The following is a 17267-nucleotide window of genomic DNA, read 5'->3' as shown; positions in this document are numbered from 1 at the left end:
AATGATGAAGTACAGTCTAATAATTAGGAAACCAGTGAGAGGAATATGGGTTTTGTTATGAGTCCTGGGGATACTCCTTTTGGAAATGTATGTTTTTTAAGGTTGTTTGTTTGTTTGTTTAGAATATTTTCTCTACCCAGGTATGAGTAATAAATATTTTGTGGATTTAAAAATTTTTGTCAAAAAAATGCATTCATACCCTCTGGATGATCTCATTCAGTCTCATGGCTTTAAAACCCAAATGAAAAACTAAATTTTTTTTTTTATCTCCAGGCTGTAACTCTCCCTTGATCTGCCTATTCCGAATCTTGACATGGTTTTTATTGGCTTCTCAAACTTAACAAGTTCATACCTGAGCTTCTGATAATTCCTCCCCAAACTCAGACAATAGCAATTTCATCCATCCAGTTGCTCAGGCCAAAAATCCTCCAGTCATTTTTTATTTTTTTCTCTCACACCTCACCTCTGAGTTTACTAGCACATCCCATTTAACTCTTCTTAAAAATATATAAAAATTGTCTTCTTCCCTCCTCTACCACTACCTGGTCTGTCCCAGCTACCTTCAACTCTTGCCTGGGTTATTGCAATACGCCTCTTCACTTACCTTCCTGCTGTAGCCTCTACATCAATTCAGGGTTTTCTAATGACCAGAGTGATCTTATTTAACAGAAAACAGATCATATCTTTCTCTGCTACTTGGTTCCCTGCAGTGGGTAGAATGTCTTGTGTCACTTCATGTCACTACATGTCACTGAGGTAGAAAGAGCCAAAGTGTCCATACCCTGGTCTGTAAGGCCCTCCTCCCCCTGCCCTTTAACCTCTATAAGCTTACTACTAACTACTCTCCCCCTTCCTTGAGCTACCCCAGTGTGCCTGGCTTCCTGTGTTTTTAATGTGCCTGACAGTCTCCAGCTTTTGGATGTTGACACTTGTGGTTCCCACTGCTGGAATGCTCTCCTTGATTTCTCGGATGTTCTCAGGGCTTCTTTTCTAACACTCTTTTTCAAGGTCAGTAACACCTCAGTGAAGCCTTTCTTGAACATTCTGTTTAAAATTGCAACCCCCCACCCCCCACCCTTTGGATTCCCCATTTAAGATCTTGACATATGGTGTGAGAAAAGCAACCACCTTCTTTCCTTTGTATGTAGCTATTCAGTTTGCCAACACCATTTGTTGAAAGAGACTATTCTTTCCCCATTAAGTGGATGTGGCTCCCTTGTCAAAAATCATTTGAAGTTGTGAGACTTTATTTCTGAGCTCCCAACTTGACTCTGTTGTTCTAATATGTATATCTTTGTGCCAGTGTTTTGATTACTGTAGCTTTGTAATAAGTTTTAAAATTCACAAGTGTGAATCCTACAAATTTGTTCTTTTCAAGATAGTTTTGGCTCTTTGGGGCCCCTTGCCTGTCTGTATGAATTTGACTATTGGCTTTCCCATTTCTGTACAGAAGGGTGTTGGAATATTGATTATTTCCTGTATTTTTTAAAGGAAAAAATAAAACATTAGAAATCATTAATGAGGAGGAGCAGACCTGCAATATACTAGACAAAGATTTTAGAAAAATTATGTTCAGTATGCTTAAGGCATATACAAATATTAACTCAAAAATGGACCAAAGACCTAAATATTATAGCCAGAACTATAAAACTCTTAGAAGAAAATATAGGAAAACATCTGCAGGAACTTGTATTAGGCAGGGGTTTCTTAGACTTTACACCAAAAGCATGAACAACAAAAGAAAAAAAGAGGTAAATTGGACTTCATCAAAATTAAAAACTTGTGTCGGAAGGACATTATCAAGAAAGTGAAAAGACAGCCAACAAAATGGGAGAAAATATTTGCAAACCGTACACCTGATAAGGGCTTAATAGTCAGAATATATAAAGAACTCCTTCAGTTCAACAAATAAAAGATGAACAACCCAATCTAAAAATGAGCAAGGGACTTGAATAGACATTTCTCCAAAGAAGATACACAGATGGCCAATAAGCACATGAAAAGATGCTCAACAGCATTAGCCATTAGGGAAATAATGAATAATTTCAAACTTACATGGCAGTTGGAAAAATAATACAAACTGCATATATAGGACTCCCAACGTACCCTTAAAACCCATATCCACCAATTTTAACATTTTGCCACATTTGCCCGCCCTTCCTTCTCCCCTCTCCCCCTCCTCCCTTCTCCCCCCTTCTCCCTTTCTTTCTTTAATCTGTCTGTCTACTTACCTATCCATCTGTCTTTCAGTCTGTTTTCTGAACATTTCAGAGTAGGTTTTATACATCATATCCCTTGAACACATAACACTTCCATGGACATTTCCTAAGAACAAGGATATTTCTTTATGTAACCACCTGAAGTACAATTCTCAGTTTAAGAAATTTAACATTTATATAAAGCATACAGTCTGTATCCCAATTTATTCATGTCCCAATAATGTCCTTAGTTAGATCCTGTCCAGAATCACACTTTGTATTTAATTGTCATTGTCTCTGATTTCTCATTTTTTTTTCATTGTGGGAAAATATATACAGCATAAATTTTTCCATCTCAACCACTCTTGTGTATACCATTCAGTGGGATTAATCACATTTCACAGTGTTTTAGTGTCTTCACCACCTTCTTTCCCAATGCCCCCAAAAGAAACCCTACACATATTATTCATTAACTCCCCTTTGCCCCTGACCCCTGTCCTGTGCTCTACTGTGGCTCCCTGTGAGTTTGCATATTCTCTAATATTTTCTTTATTGTTAGCATGGAGCGTAAATGTAACTTCCTAAATATCTAACAGTCATGAGACTGTCGGAAATAAAGCGGTACCTGTAAGGGAATAAACGCTCTCTCGGTTCTGGAGGAGAAAAGAATTTATTTACAATCTTGCAAGATAGGGCGTCCAGCCAAACACATGGTAGGCTGGAGCGCCAGAGCAAGAGAATGGCAATCCTTAAATCTCCTACTCCTAATTCGCAAGTCCCTCCCCTGTTTCCCCATTGACTGGGTACTACAGAGGTTACAGCCTATCCGAGAACACTAACTAATTCATCTTTTGAGATTTTAATTTGTACAGCCAATCCCAGAGAGGCAACTAGCTCATTATTGAGATTTTGAACTGATCAGCCTATCCCCCCCAAATTTTTATTTTTATTTTTTGCTGTGAGTTCCCGCCTCTGATATTACCTCATATCTCTTTACATTCCAGTAACTATGGTTACTTTTCCATATAAGGAGCAGGCAGATTCTCTCTTCTCTTTGTCTGGGGCTTGTTTAAACTGGTTTTGCCTCCATTTCCCTTATTCCACGCTGTCTCTGTGTGAAAACGAAACTTATTCCTTTCTTACAAGACTGTTGCTTTGATATCAACCTAACTTCAGTAGCATACACGTGCTATATTCCTATACCTCTCTGTTCCCCACCTTTGTGTAGTTTTTGTCACAAATTGCATATTTATACATTCTCAGTCTAGAACCATTAGATTTATCATTATATCTTTTTTTGCATTTACTTCTTAGATCCTGTAGGAAGTAAAAAGTAGATTTAAAAACCAAAACTATAATAGCTCTTGCCTTTATATTTGCCCGTGTCAATTACCTTTACTGGAGATCTTTATTTTTTCATGTGGCTTCGATCCATTTTCTAGTGTCCTTTCCTTCCCCACTGAGGAAGGCCCTTTAACATTCAAATGGGGATGAACTGCCTCAGCTTTTGATCATCTGGTAATGTCTTACTCGCTTCCTCTTTCTTGAAAGACAGTTTTGCCAGATACAGAATTTTTGGTTGGGGATTTTTAGTTTTCAATATTTTAAATATTTCATCCCACTGCCTTGCTTCCATGGTTTCTGATGAGAAATTGGCATTTAGTCTTATTGAGGTTCCCTTGTATGTGACAGGTTGCTTCTCTCTTGTGGCTTTCTCTCTCTACCTTTAACATTTTACAGTTTGATTATAGTATACTGCAATGTGGTCTTTTTAGATTTATCCTGTTTGGAGTTCATTGAGCAACTTGGATGTATATGTGTGTGTGTGTGTGTGTCTGTGTGTCTTTTGGTTAATTTGGAAAGTTCTCAGCCATTATTTCTTCGAATATTCTCTTCTTCTTTCTTTCTTTCTGCTCCTTCTGGGGCCAGAAGGTACATATTGGTACATTTGATGGTACCCCCACAGATTCCTCAGGCTCTTCTTTCTTTGTCTCTTTCTCTTCCTCAGACTGAATTACTTCAGTTGTCTTTATCTTCAAGTCACTGATTCTTCTATCAGCTTCAATCAGTTGTTGAACCCTTCTAGAAAATTTTAAATTGGTGTTACTATGGTTTTGCAGCTCTGATTTTGTTCCTTTTCATAATTTTTTTCTCTCTATTGATATTCTCTTTCTGTTCATTTATCTTTTCCCCAAGTTCCTTTAGTTTTTTGTCCACGTTTTCCTTTAGCTTTTTTAGCATATTTAGGACCATTTTTCTAAAGTCTTTGTCTAGTGTGTCCCAGGTCTGGTCCTCCTTCACTGATGATTTCTAATGCTGTATTCTCCTTTCTCTGGGCCAGGGAAGTCTAACGTTTTTAAGTGGCCTTTTTCTTGCTTTAGCACTTGCTCTGTTACTGCAATCCTTTGAATGTTTTCTGGAACTTTGAGAAAGATATTTCTGTTGGTTCTTGCTAGTTGTTGAAAATCTCCATGGGGGGAAAGGACCTTGGAGAATCTCACTCTAGTGTTTTGATTGGGGCGGTGCCTTTGTTATTTGTTTTTTTAAAGTATCTTTTATTGAGTTTCCTGCGTCACTGTATTAAACAGGGATTGACATTTTTCAATGCTTTTTGATTTCTTATTGGAGAAAAATGTCCCTTTTGGAAGCTGAGGGTGCAGTGTGAGTGTGTTTCCGATATCTTTGTGTTTGAGTTATCAGCCTGGGTCTGTACTGTAGTAAAACAAGGCAGCCATGCAGAGCTAGTGGCTGTGGCAGTAAAGTAGCAGCAGGGTTATAATCAGGTCAGATAGGATTTTGTATTGTGAGATCTTTCAAATCCTGGCCTTGCCTTCATGACTGTGTGCAGATGGTCTCCTCTCACCTTCAGTTTTGTAGTGATGATGCCTGTCTGAGTTGTTAAGTGTAAGAATCAATGAAATAATGGCAGGGTCCTGCCTTGTAAAACCTATGTCACTAAAAAGATGCTGTTGTTGTATTGTGCATTTTGTAGATCATTTATAGCAAACAGAAGAGACAAAGCCCCTTCTCGGTGCTGTCTGGTTCCTCTCTGGATCCTTTTCTGCCAATGCCACATCATTGTTACGTGATGGTCAGTGTATAATGAGGCTCAGAAAAATTATGATTAGTATGATAAATGCAGAGGGCAATACATAATCCTCACTGATCTAGAATATGAGCCAATGTAAATGTTTACTGGTTTTAATTTTGCCTTGGTTTATCAGTGTTTTTACTTATCGGATAGTTGTCCATTTATAGAGTCTCCGGATTTCATTTTGTGGATGTCTTCTCTTTTGTTTCTTGAATTTTTATTTCTTGCTTAGTCTTGCTGGAAACAACTGTACCTTTGTATAATTTTGTAAGGAGTAGCGTTAAATGTACCATTTGAATTTATTGTTTTTCCTTCTTTGAGTGCTAAAATAACATTTTTACACAATTTTCTGGGGCAGTCATCTTGTTAATTCTAGGGTGAATGATCTTTCCTTCAACTTATCAGAAGTATTTTTCCTGAACTGCAACTGAGTCCTTATTCTTTGTAGACTCCCAGTTGGCGTTGATACGTTTTCATTGTCAACTGTTATTTTTCTTCCTTGCATGATTGACTTGTTCATGCTCTAAACTTAAGCCTGGTGAAAAAAGTCATACTTCTTTTGTGTATTTTCAATTGCTAACACTAATGGCCTACAAGGATTTGGGAGTTTATTATTACCTGTTCAGTAGATGTTCATCAAGGGAAACTTTGATGGGCACTGGAATAATTTTTCCTGGCCTTGAAATATGTTTAGAAAATTGAAGTCCCATCTGAAAGCATATTTTCTTTGGAGAAGGAAGTAAGCTGGGCTTGTGCTACATGCTTTCAGTGGAACTTTCTGAGTTTGCTTATAGATTGTCAGCATTATCGCTCCTTCATCTGCCTACCTCCCAGAGGTGGTTGTCAGTATTTTTTATTTTTTGTTGTGTCTAAGGATTTTTTACGTTCTTATGGGGAGATCTTTTCTGGTATCAGATTTGACTTAACTTTGGAGAGAGTATGTGATAATTTTTATGATTTTGGTATGTATCAAAGAGAATTATCTCTGCCTTTGAGGTATATAATTGGAAAACCGATTTGTTTGATGTCATCTAAAGACGATCAATTTTGTATTTGTTTGCATATGTTCTTTCTTATCTGTCCCAGTAACATGAGAAGCAGATAGTTGTCAAATTATTCTCTGCCTCATTCTTCTGCATTGAGGGCCAGGACCATGAGATTACCCTCTGTATATCTTCAGTTTCTAAGACCCGGCACTTAGAACGTGTTTGGTAGAGATTGCTGATTGAATTCAGTGAGATACTGGGAAGGTGATAGAAAACTGCAAATGGGAAATGTTTGGTTGTTATGACTGTTCTAAAACTGATTTGCAAGCAAAGCAATTTTTTCCCTAATAAAATTTTTATAAGAATTATGTTGGATTGGAGTTTGAGATTCACTTTTCTTGTAATCTCTTAAAAACTTGAGATTTTCTTACTGTGTTTAGTTCTGTGGAGGAGTTCATTAGGGAAGCTATTAATAGTGGAAATTTAGAAGAATGTAAAAAATACCTAGTTGTTAAAATTTGGTGGATCTGGGTGGGTGGGGAGTATGTTGGAGTTCTCTGTATGGGTTTTGTATTATTTTTGCAAATATTTTTGTAAGTTTTTGAAATTATCTCAAAATAGAAGTTTGAGAAAATGATGCCAAAAAGCCCACCTAGTATTCTTCAAAGATGAAAGGTTGTCCTGGAAGCTTTTATGTTTTGTTATGGCAGAAATAGTATTTATCTTTAGAGATGCCATTTTTATTTGAAAATAACTAGAGTGGTAGACTTAGATGATATGTAAAATGTAATTGAAGGCAAAAAAATCCTGCTTTGAGTGTGTCACTTTGATTTGAGTTAAATCTTACATTTTTTTCCTTGAGAATAGTAGTTCTAAGAGTTGGAAGTGGGTAGAAGAGTCTTCAGCTGGGAGTTTGAAGTAGGTGAAACGAATGAGTCTTACGTGATAGTACATTCTGGGACATCCTGAGATGTTTCCGAAGGCTGACCAGATTATTTTGTTTTTCAGGTAGAAATAACTTTTATTACAGGTTCTTTCCTCTTTAAGTTAATATTATTGATTATGAAATTCATTTTGTGTAATTGCACATATTATATGTTTTCTACTAGAGTACAACATATTACTCCTTTTTCTTACAAAGGGGAAAACAATTGATGTACACAAAGTATAGTTTACTCTTTATGCATTCATAACATTTTTCATTTCGCTAGCTGAGGTCCCAAACTGTATATTTATGTTTATATCACTTGTCCTAACTTTCCTCCTATGGTCTGTGAGAAGTTTTTAGCACTAAAATGTGTAATAAGAGATTTCACGTAACAAAATATTATTTTGGAAAGGAAATATGAGAGAATGTTAAACCAAAATCAATCTCTCTTTTTTCTCTTTTCTATCCTAAATAGCATTTTTGAAACGTTAGGGTTATTGGAGTGGTTGGATTTTCCCTGGGATTGAGTAAGAAATTCAGAAGACTGAAGCCCAGGCTTACTGTCTACCTTTCACGGAGGCCTAGCCGTGAGAGGACAGAAGAAGGCACGTGGCGAATCATGACAGCTGACAAAGACAAAGACAAAGACAAAGAGAAGGACCGGGACCGAGATCGGGACCGAGAGAGAGATAAAAGAGACAAAGCAAGAGAGAGCGAGAATTCAAGGCCTCGCCGGAGCTGTACTTTGGAAGGAGGAGCCAAAAATTATGCCGAGAGTGATCATAGTGATGATGAGGACAATGACAACAATAGTGCCACCACAGAGGAGTCCACGAAGAAGAACAAAAAGAAACCACCGAAAAAAAAATCCCGTTATGAAAGGACAGATACTGGCGAGATAACATCTTATATTACTGAGGATGATGTTGTCTATAGACCAGGAGGTAAGAAGGGGCATTACATTTGGGGCTTTACCATGTTGTGGTTGAAAAACGGGATCTGCATGTAAAATGAAATAAATACCCTTTTTACATTTACGAAAGGAAGCTTGGAACCGAAAAGCTTGGAAAGCAGTTTAGGGTAAGGAAAACTTGACATTGTGAAAACACTTGGCCCATGCTTGGTCAGTTGGGTTTACACATTTTTTTGCTTGTACCTGCGTTAACCAGGTCTTCTGTCCTGGTTTGTGCATTCATCACTTCTTCCCTTGTTTTCTCATGCTGCTGTTCTCTTTCTTACTGTCTGCTCAGTGATTTTCATTTTTTGACTTCATTCTTGCTTTTTTATCTTCAACCACAGTTAGGTTGTGGTGACCCTGAAGAACAAAATACGTAGTGGTAATAAGTAACCTCAAGATTCTTGGAAATGGAATTTTACATGGTTTGTGAGATGGACCAGAAGTTACAGGGGGAATTTTATTGGCCTTCACACCAAGGTTTATTGCTCTTGTTAACCTTCTTTTCCAAAGTATTGAGCTTCACCCTCTCTAATCAATGATACTAGCTGAAGCCAATGTCCCTGCTTGATTTCCAGAAAATGTAATAGGGCCATATTGAGGTTTATAGGATTGCTCAAAAAAAGACACATTCATCTTTTAGATGAGATGCTGGTAACAAGTCACTCAAAACCTATCAGACACTGGCAAAGCCTTCCCTTTTAATTTAACGTATTGTGTATATTAAGATACTTTTCTTACAGAAGCCAGTACAACTAGCTGAGATCATTTTGTTCAGATTACTTACACTGTTTAGGAGTGACATGTAATTTCATATGGATATAATTAACAGATTATAAGCCATGTGGTTTGATGCTTTCCCAGGAAAGGGGGATAAAAGGGACTACACTAAGTTATGCCATTATTCTGGTATAGTCATTTTACTGAGGAGTACTGTCACTGTTTTGAACATCACATAAAGTTATGGATTATTTCCTCATAGAGATGTAAGTTGAGAATGTCAAAAGATATTCAGTACTTTAAAATTTTCACAAATGAGCTTGTATTCACAGCTACAATTTCTGAGGAGATACTTATGTGGTATAATCAAAGTTGATATTTTAGAGAAGTTAGAACTCTGCTATAGAGATTTAGTGATGTGTAAGCTACCATACTATCAGTATTTATCTTTGACTCAGACTTAGATATTAGATGGTAAAAATGAATTTCTTAATCACTGAGACTTGTAATGAGTCTGTTTAGTTCTGGATCATGAGAAAGGAACAGGATGTGTGAATTCCTTTAGCTATAGATTATGCTACAATAATTTAAAAATAAGGAAAGACATACTTGTTATCCCTATCTCTTGATACATAGCAATTTAATAAGTGTCAGTGGCTAATGTGATCTTTGGATCATTGTCAGAGACCAGCTAGCTGCCTTGTGCAGTATTAAGCAGCAGTCTTTCTTGAATTGCACTGTGTGGAACATTACTCCTGGTAAATGTCAGTTAGGGGTTCTTCCCGCAAAAGTTTGTAGTGGAGTTTATGTGGGGAAATGCTGCACATACTGTCCTCCTCATGAGAGTCCATAATTAACAACTGAGAACTCTTTCAGTTAAGCAAACCTCTTTCACATTAGAAAAACTTGCTGTTTTCCCCATTTATGGGACTATGGCACCCTAAATCTGCTGAATAGCTTCCTAAAAAAACCAGTTTGGTAAGCATTGCACATTCATTTTGCACTGCCTACAAGATAATAGGAAGTCCTGTTAGGTTTTCAGAAGACTATGTGGAGGAAGGTTTCTAAGAGTTTATTTTTAAAGCAGTAAGTTCCTAATGAAGTGTTTTTTGAAGAACTGTATTTAAGGAGGTGGGCATTGTTTCAGTAAATCTCAGAACCTTTGTGAAATGTGAAAAATGAATGCTCTCTCTGGAAGGTAAATGTATTATGAAGGATCTATAAAGACCAAAGATGGTTTGGGAGTTTTTTCTGACACCCAGAGCATACCCATTTCATGTGAAGCTCCTCTTGTACTTAGATGACAGTACCGTGCATTTCCTTTACACCCAGCAAGGTCCAATAGATATTTGATGCTGGTAAGAAGACTTTGACTTCTTTCCTCCCTCCTTCCCTCGTCTATCCTCTCCTTTTCTTCCTCCTCCCCTCCCCTCTCTTATTCCCTCTCTCTTTCCCTCCCTCCCTCCCTTTACCTTTGCAGCTAAGTGACTTCATTCCCTTCTCTAAGCTTTCTAAATGGAATCTTGTTCAGCATTGCCCATTCTGTAGCTTTACTTAAGCTCAAGAATCAGAAATAGGGTACTGTGATTAGATTCCCAGATGGGACTTAATTTTTTTTCTTTCATTTGTCATCCTTCCTAGTCTTTGTCTTTCTTGGTGTAAAGCATTACAATGACATCCTTTGTTAATATTGAAGAAATCATTATCAGTTTGTTTCTCAGTTGCAGAGATTCTGTATCCTTACAAGTTGTTAAAAGGGGTGTCTTCAATGGACTGCTAGTTTTTTTTTAACTCATTTGTCTCATTAGGATATAAAGTACTGATTGATTCTTTTTCCTACCTCTCTGGATTGGTTTTAATATTCTGATTTAAGTTTAAATTATAGGTATCTACCAAAACGTCATTTAAAATGAGCTTAGCACCCAAATGTCCATCAAAGGACGAGTGGATAAACAAACTGTAGTATATACACATGATGGAATATTATGCAGCTGTAAGACAGAACAAAGGCATGGATCATGTAATAATGTGGATGAACCTTGAGGACATTATGTTGAGTGAAGTTAGCCAGAAACAAAAGGACAGATTCTGTATGTCTCACTAATATGAACAGACATTAATGAACAAACTTTGGGAGTTAAAAGCCGACAACACAGGCGACCAGGAGATAGAAAGAGGGCAGAGATCAGCCATTTGATGCTGAAGGACTACAGAATGTTTAGGATTGATTGCATAGATCCAGAAATAGATAGCATAATACTGTGTGATGGTAGCACGGTATTGTAAGTACACTGAACAAAGATGTCTGTGAGTAAAGCTGAAAGAGGTGGGATAGGAGAATGTATGACACCTGAGGTAAAGATAGATGATAAAGACTGGGACTGTATAACGTGGCAAAAACTGGAGTGGCCAATGACTGTTACTAAATATACAAATATGAAAATGTTTTTGCATGTGGGAAAGCAAATGAATGTCAACCATGTAGAAATTTGAAAAAGGGATGGTATTCAGGAAAAAACATAATCAAAGCAAACTGGAGTATATGGTCAACAGTAACATTGTAATATACCTCCATTAAATGTAACAAAGGCAATATGCCAATGCTAAATGTATATGAGAGGGGGATATAGGGGAGTAATATGGGATTCTTGGTAGTGGTGTTATTTGCTGTCCTTAGTAGTATATTGTATTGTATGACATGTTATTTTTCTTTTTATCATTTTTTCTTAATTGCTAAAGAAAAAAAAAACAATTTTTCTTATAGTAATCAGTATGTTCAAGTGCTGATTGTGGTGATAAATGTACAACTTTATGATGATACCATGAACAACTGATTGTACACTGTGGATAAATGTATGGTACGTGAATATAACTCTATAAAATTGTAGGAAAATATATATATAGGAGTAAAAGTGTTGGAGAAAACATGGTGAGAGGGATGATGCCTCACCAATATGGACTAACTACAATGTGTAAACTCAGAATTGAATCTCAGAACATAGCCTAACGTGGACACAATAATTGTAATAGTCCCTGGATTGTAAGCTCTTACAGCAGTTAACTCTATCCCTGAATTGTAAGGCCTATCTCTAAACTTTGAGATGCTGATCCCCTAGCATATAACCTGATTGGTCTCTGGAACAATGCATATCTCTGAGACACCTGAAACTCAGAGCTAGAGCTTGGCAGATATGAATGTCAGTATTAGTGCATACAGCTACTGTCAAAAAAAAAAAAAAAAAAAAAAAGCTGAAAAAGAGCCCAGACTTCAATTAGTGATATGAATGAAGCAGGTCTGGTTAAGACCAGGGCAAGCCAGGCCAAAGGATAAAGGTTGAAACTGATTGTGTTTTAAAACTTCAACTTTCATATGAGACCAAGTACAGGATCTAAATTTTCTAAACGGTACAACTCTACAGTCGATTTGTTCAGACACCACAATTGCATGGAACTTTGAATAGGAAGTGAGATACAGTAGGTTAGTATAGGCTGGAGTGAAATAGTGACACATCCTAGAGTAATTTGGGCAGATAATAAAAAATATATTTACAGCCTCCCCCTCCCCAGCCCCAAGGATCTGGGGGAAGGTGTGGATATGTTGGACATCCTCACCTGGACTGGTGTTGATGTTGTCACAAGCATTGGGACTGGCAGTTTGATGTGCTGAGCCCTCGAGCATGGGACTTGCCCTTTTGAAGCTCATTACCACAAAGGAGAGTCTAAAGTTGTATGTAATGGTGCCTAAGAGTCTCCCCCTGAGTACCTCTTTGTTGCTCAGATGTGGCCCTCTCTCTCTCTAACTGAGCCATCTCGGCAGGTGAACTCGCTGCCCTCCCCCCTACGTGGGACCCGACTCCCAGGGTGTAAATCTCCCTGGCAACGCGGAGTATGACTCCCGGCGATGAATGTGGATCCGGCATCGTGGGACTGAGAGTATCTTCTTGACCAAAAGGGGGATGCAAAATGAGACGAAATAGCTTCAGTGGCTGAGAGATTCCAGATGGAGTCGAGAGGTCACTCTGGTGGACATTCTTATGCACTATATAGATAACACCTCTTAGGCTTTAATGTATTGGAATAGCTAGAAGTAAATACCTGAAACTACCAAACTCCAACCCAGCAGTCTGGACTCCTGAAGACAATTATATAATAATGTAGATTACAAGGGGTGACAGTGTGATTGTGAAGACCTTGTGGATCACACCCCCTTTATCTAGTGTATGGATGAGTGGAGGAATGGGGATAAAAACTAAAGGACAAATGGGATGGGATGGGGGGATGATTCGGGTGTTCTTTTTTCACTTTTATTTTTTATTCTTGTTGTGGTTCTTTCTGATGTAAGCAAAATGTTCAGAGATAGATTGTGGTGATGAACGCATAACTATGTAATCATACTGTGGACAGTGGATTGTATATCATGGATGATTGTATGGTGTGTGAATGTATTTCAATAAAACTGAATTTAATAATTAAAAAAAAATGAGCTTAGCAGTGATACCATGAGAATAAAATTAGACCATTATAGAACTACTTCCTTGTCCTTGGGAAAAGGTATATGTTCAGATTATTTGGTGTGAGAAACAAATGAGAGTTCCTCAGCGATTTTAATGGGGAATTGGGTGTTATTTAGAATTAGTCATTAGCTGAGGTTTTGTCCTATGCATTGTCAGTGCTACCTCTTTTGCTCTGCTCTTCATTTCTGGTGTTATCTTCATTTTGTCCTTAGAAGCTTAGCATAATCATAATGGACTTAGTTACTTATACTGCCCCTGTTTCTTTCTGCCTCAGGGCCTTTGTATTTGCTGTGGCAGCAGATTAGAATCCTCCCACCCCCCCAGTCACCCTCGCTCCTACCCCAACTCTTTATGCACTTAACTTTTATCCTTTCTTCAGTGCTTCCACTGCAGGTTCATGCCTTTCTTATCCCAGGTTAGTCATATGTCCTTAATTGGTGCTGTCCGGGCATTATTTATCTTTCCTTCTAGTACTTACAACAGTGATATTTTCTGTTTTCTTCTGATATCATTTTAGAATTCATATCTGTCTTCCTCTTCTAAGATAGTAGCGACTCTCTTTTTGCTTATCATAGTTTTCTGGTATCTACCACGATATGTTCAGTGTGTACATCATAATGCTTGTTGAGTGAATACATCTCTGAAAGCCTTTTAAAATATTACCGACTGATTAATGATGTGGAAGTCGGAATAATGCTTCTGGAATTCCAGCCTGAATCATTCATTTCCCAATGACTAACAACATCTTCCCTAAACAAACAAACAAACAAAAACTATTGTGTATTGCTCCCATGTCTAATCTGACTTACATGTTGTCTGTCAACCCTTAACTCTACTTTTGAGATGACTGTCACGGTAGCAAATAGACTGATTATGCAGCTGTGTGCAGTCAGATTTCCCTTATGGGCTTCTTTAGTATGGGTATTGGTTTCTAAAGTCTGCTGTGGTTAGCATATTAATTTCTTTCTACGGCTTTCATTTAGGTAGTATGAAGTTTGATTTCTTTATTCCTGAGCTAGATAGAATAGGTGAAACAATTAAATCCAAATTATTGGGAGGTGGTTTTTCTTTATAATTTACCTATTAAGATGATTCACCATGTCTTGTATTCTCTCAGATCAACTGATAATTTTTTCCCCCAACTCTCTTATTTACTCTAGATATATTCCCAGAATAGCAGAAATCTCTTATCATATACATGAGGAAGGGAAAAAAAAAATCGAGATTCAGGGTTTTCAAGTCTTATCTATGTCTCTTCTATTTTTGTGAACTAGGTGTGAAATCATGTTTATGCAAAGATAAATTTTGTATATAAAAATCAAAGAGCTTTTGAGTTTGTGGTTTGTGACATCTTAGGGCAGAATAAAACCTCCACTCCCTAATTTTCATAATATTGTTAGAAATTGGGGGCTTGTACTGAAAAATGACCTGGATATTAGAATTGGTTATACAGTGAACAATGAAGTGTTAAAATTTGTTGATACAAATTAAATTTAAGCTTGAAAAAATCCAACCTAAGCAAAATGATATCTGGAGATCCTTTTGTTGAAAGCAGACACAAATGTAATGTTGAGTACATGAAACCAGACTCAAAAGAATACAATAACATATGATTGCATTTATCTAAGATAAAAAATAGATCAAATTAATCTTTAGTGTTCCAAGTCAGCATGGTGATTACCGTTATGGGCACTGATGCCAGGAGGAGGGCACATAGGGGACATTCTGGGTCCTGGTCATGTTTTGTCTTGTGATGATGGTTCTGGTTACATAGGTTCATTTACTTTATCATATACTTCACTGTATATATGTTGTACTTCAGTAAAAAGTTTACTTAAATAGGAAAAGTAAGTATTGAAGTACTTTAAGAGATAATTTTCCTTCGATTCAAAATCCTATTTAAAAGAAGTGAGTCACCAGCATTTTAACAAATAGTATGTCTTAACATTTAGCACCTGCTTCTTCACTAGATGTTGGGCTATGATGCTTAATCAAGAGTTTCTTGATTCTCTGAATCACTAGTCACTCAGACAAACAAAAATTCCCATCTCCAAATAAAGCAAATCAAAATATTGACATTTGGTGCTCTGGGACACAAATGTATTGAGAAAATAAAGTTCACTTATTCTGTAACTTTTTATCCATATTTCTTATATTTAGAAGAATTTTACATGTATGTGATGTGCAAATAAATGTATTTTGAAACATTCTTATTTTGGGGTGGGGCAGAAGTTTTACTGATGATTGTAAGAATATTTTTCATAACAAGAATCAAGAATTCTACCATAAAGGAACCTTTAGGTCCACCTTCAATGAAAATGGTTTGACACCTATTACAAGTTCATTTGCATTTACTAGGCCTAATATTAATCTGTTCAGAGCCTTTCAGTGGATCCTTGTTGCATGTAGGATCAAATCCAAAATTGGTGCTTGGCACAGTTGAGCTTCTGTGATCTGAAGTTGTGTGTGTGTGTGTGTGTATTTATTTATTTATATATTTATTTAATTTTTTAAAAAGAGAAGTTCTGAGTTTACAGAACAATCATGAAAAAAATACGGGATTCCCATACACCATGCAGCCACCATTACCTTGCATTGGTGTGGAACATTTGTTACAATTTATGATAGCACATTTTTATAATTGTACCATTAACTAAAGTCCATGGTTTAACTTAGGACTAACTATCTGTGTAGTGGAGTTCCTGGACTCTTTGTAAAATCTTTATTCTGTTAACGTATCTCACATTTTCCATTTTAATTACATTCAGATATATATTTCAGTACAATTAATTGCATTCACAGTGTTGTGCTACCATCATCACCATCCATTATCAAAACATTTCCATCATGCCCAATAGGAACTCTATATATTTAAGCCTTAGCTTCTCATTCTCTATCCCTACCCTGTCATTGGTAACCTATATTCTAGGTTCTGACTCTCTGAGTTTGCTCATTCTAATTGTTTCAAAACACTGAGATCATACAAAATTTATCCTTTTGTGTTTGGGCTTATTTCATTCAGTATGAGTCTTCAAGGTTCATCCATGTTGTCACATGTGTCAGGACTTCATTCCTTTTTATGGCTGAGTAATATTCCATTGTATGTATATGGCATATTTCATTTATTCAGTCATCAGTTGATGGACACTTGAGTTGCTTCCATCTTTTGGCAGTTGTTGATGATGCCACTATGAACATTGGTGTGTGAATGTTAGTTCGAGTACCTGCTTTCAGTTCCTCTGGGTATGTACCTAATAGTGGGATTTTTGAATCATATAGTTAGCTTCCTGAGGAACCGCCAAACTGTCTTCTGCAGGAGCTTCTCCATTTTACATTGCCATCAGAAATGAAAATGAGTGTTCCTATTTCTCCACATCCTCTCAAACACTTGCTGTTTTCTTTTTTTTGTTTGTTTTGTTTTTTAATAGCAGCCATTCTAATGACTGTGAAATGATTTCTCTCTCTCTCTCCTTTTTTTTTTTTTTTTTTTTTTTAATTTGCATTTCCCTGATGGCTTTCTGGCCATTTGTGTATCTTCTCTGGAGAGATGTCTCTTCAAGTCATTTTTTTTTTCATTGGACCGTTTGTCTTTTTGTTAAGTTGAAGGATTTCTTTATATATACTGGATATTAACCCTTTATTGGATATATGGTTTTTCAAATATTTTCTCCCATTGTATAGGTTGTCTTTTTACTTTCATGATGAGATCCTTTGAGGAACAAAAGTTTTTTATTTTGATGAGGTCCTATTTATCTGTTTTGTCTTTTGTTTTGTGTGCTTTGAGTGTAAAGTCTAAGAAACCATTCCCTAACACAAGGTCTTGAAGATGCTTCCCTACATTTTTCTCAATTTCTGTTTTTATATTGAGATATATT

General features: G+C 36.8%; 1 protein-coding gene across 6 annotated transcripts in view; it reads left to right on the top strand.

Moving 5' to 3' along the window:
* Nucleotides 1–17267, top strand: part of RERE (arginine-glutamic acid dipeptide repeats) — a 771648-nt gene that overhangs the window by 283330 nt on the left and 471051 nt on the right. For all 6 annotated transcript variants that reach the window (XM_037828609.1, XM_037828611.1, XM_037828612.1 and 3 more), the window contains exon 2: nucleotides 7679–8147. In XM_037828609.1, coding sequence (XP_037684537.1) covers nucleotides 7823–8147 — 325 coding nt within the window. In that variant the 5' untranslated portion in view covers nucleotides 7679–7822. The remainder of the gene's footprint in view (nucleotides 1–7678; nucleotides 8148–17267) is intronic.

Source organism: Choloepus didactylus, chromosome 2, assembly GCF_015220235.1.
Source record: "Choloepus didactylus isolate mChoDid1 chromosome 2, mChoDid1.pri, whole genome shotgun sequence".
NCBI classification, from domain to species: domain Eukaryota; kingdom Metazoa; phylum Chordata; class Mammalia; order Pilosa; family Megalonychidae; genus Choloepus; species Choloepus didactylus.
Note: the sequence above shows the minus strand (reverse complement) of the source record. Positions and strands in the feature narration are given on the sequence as shown.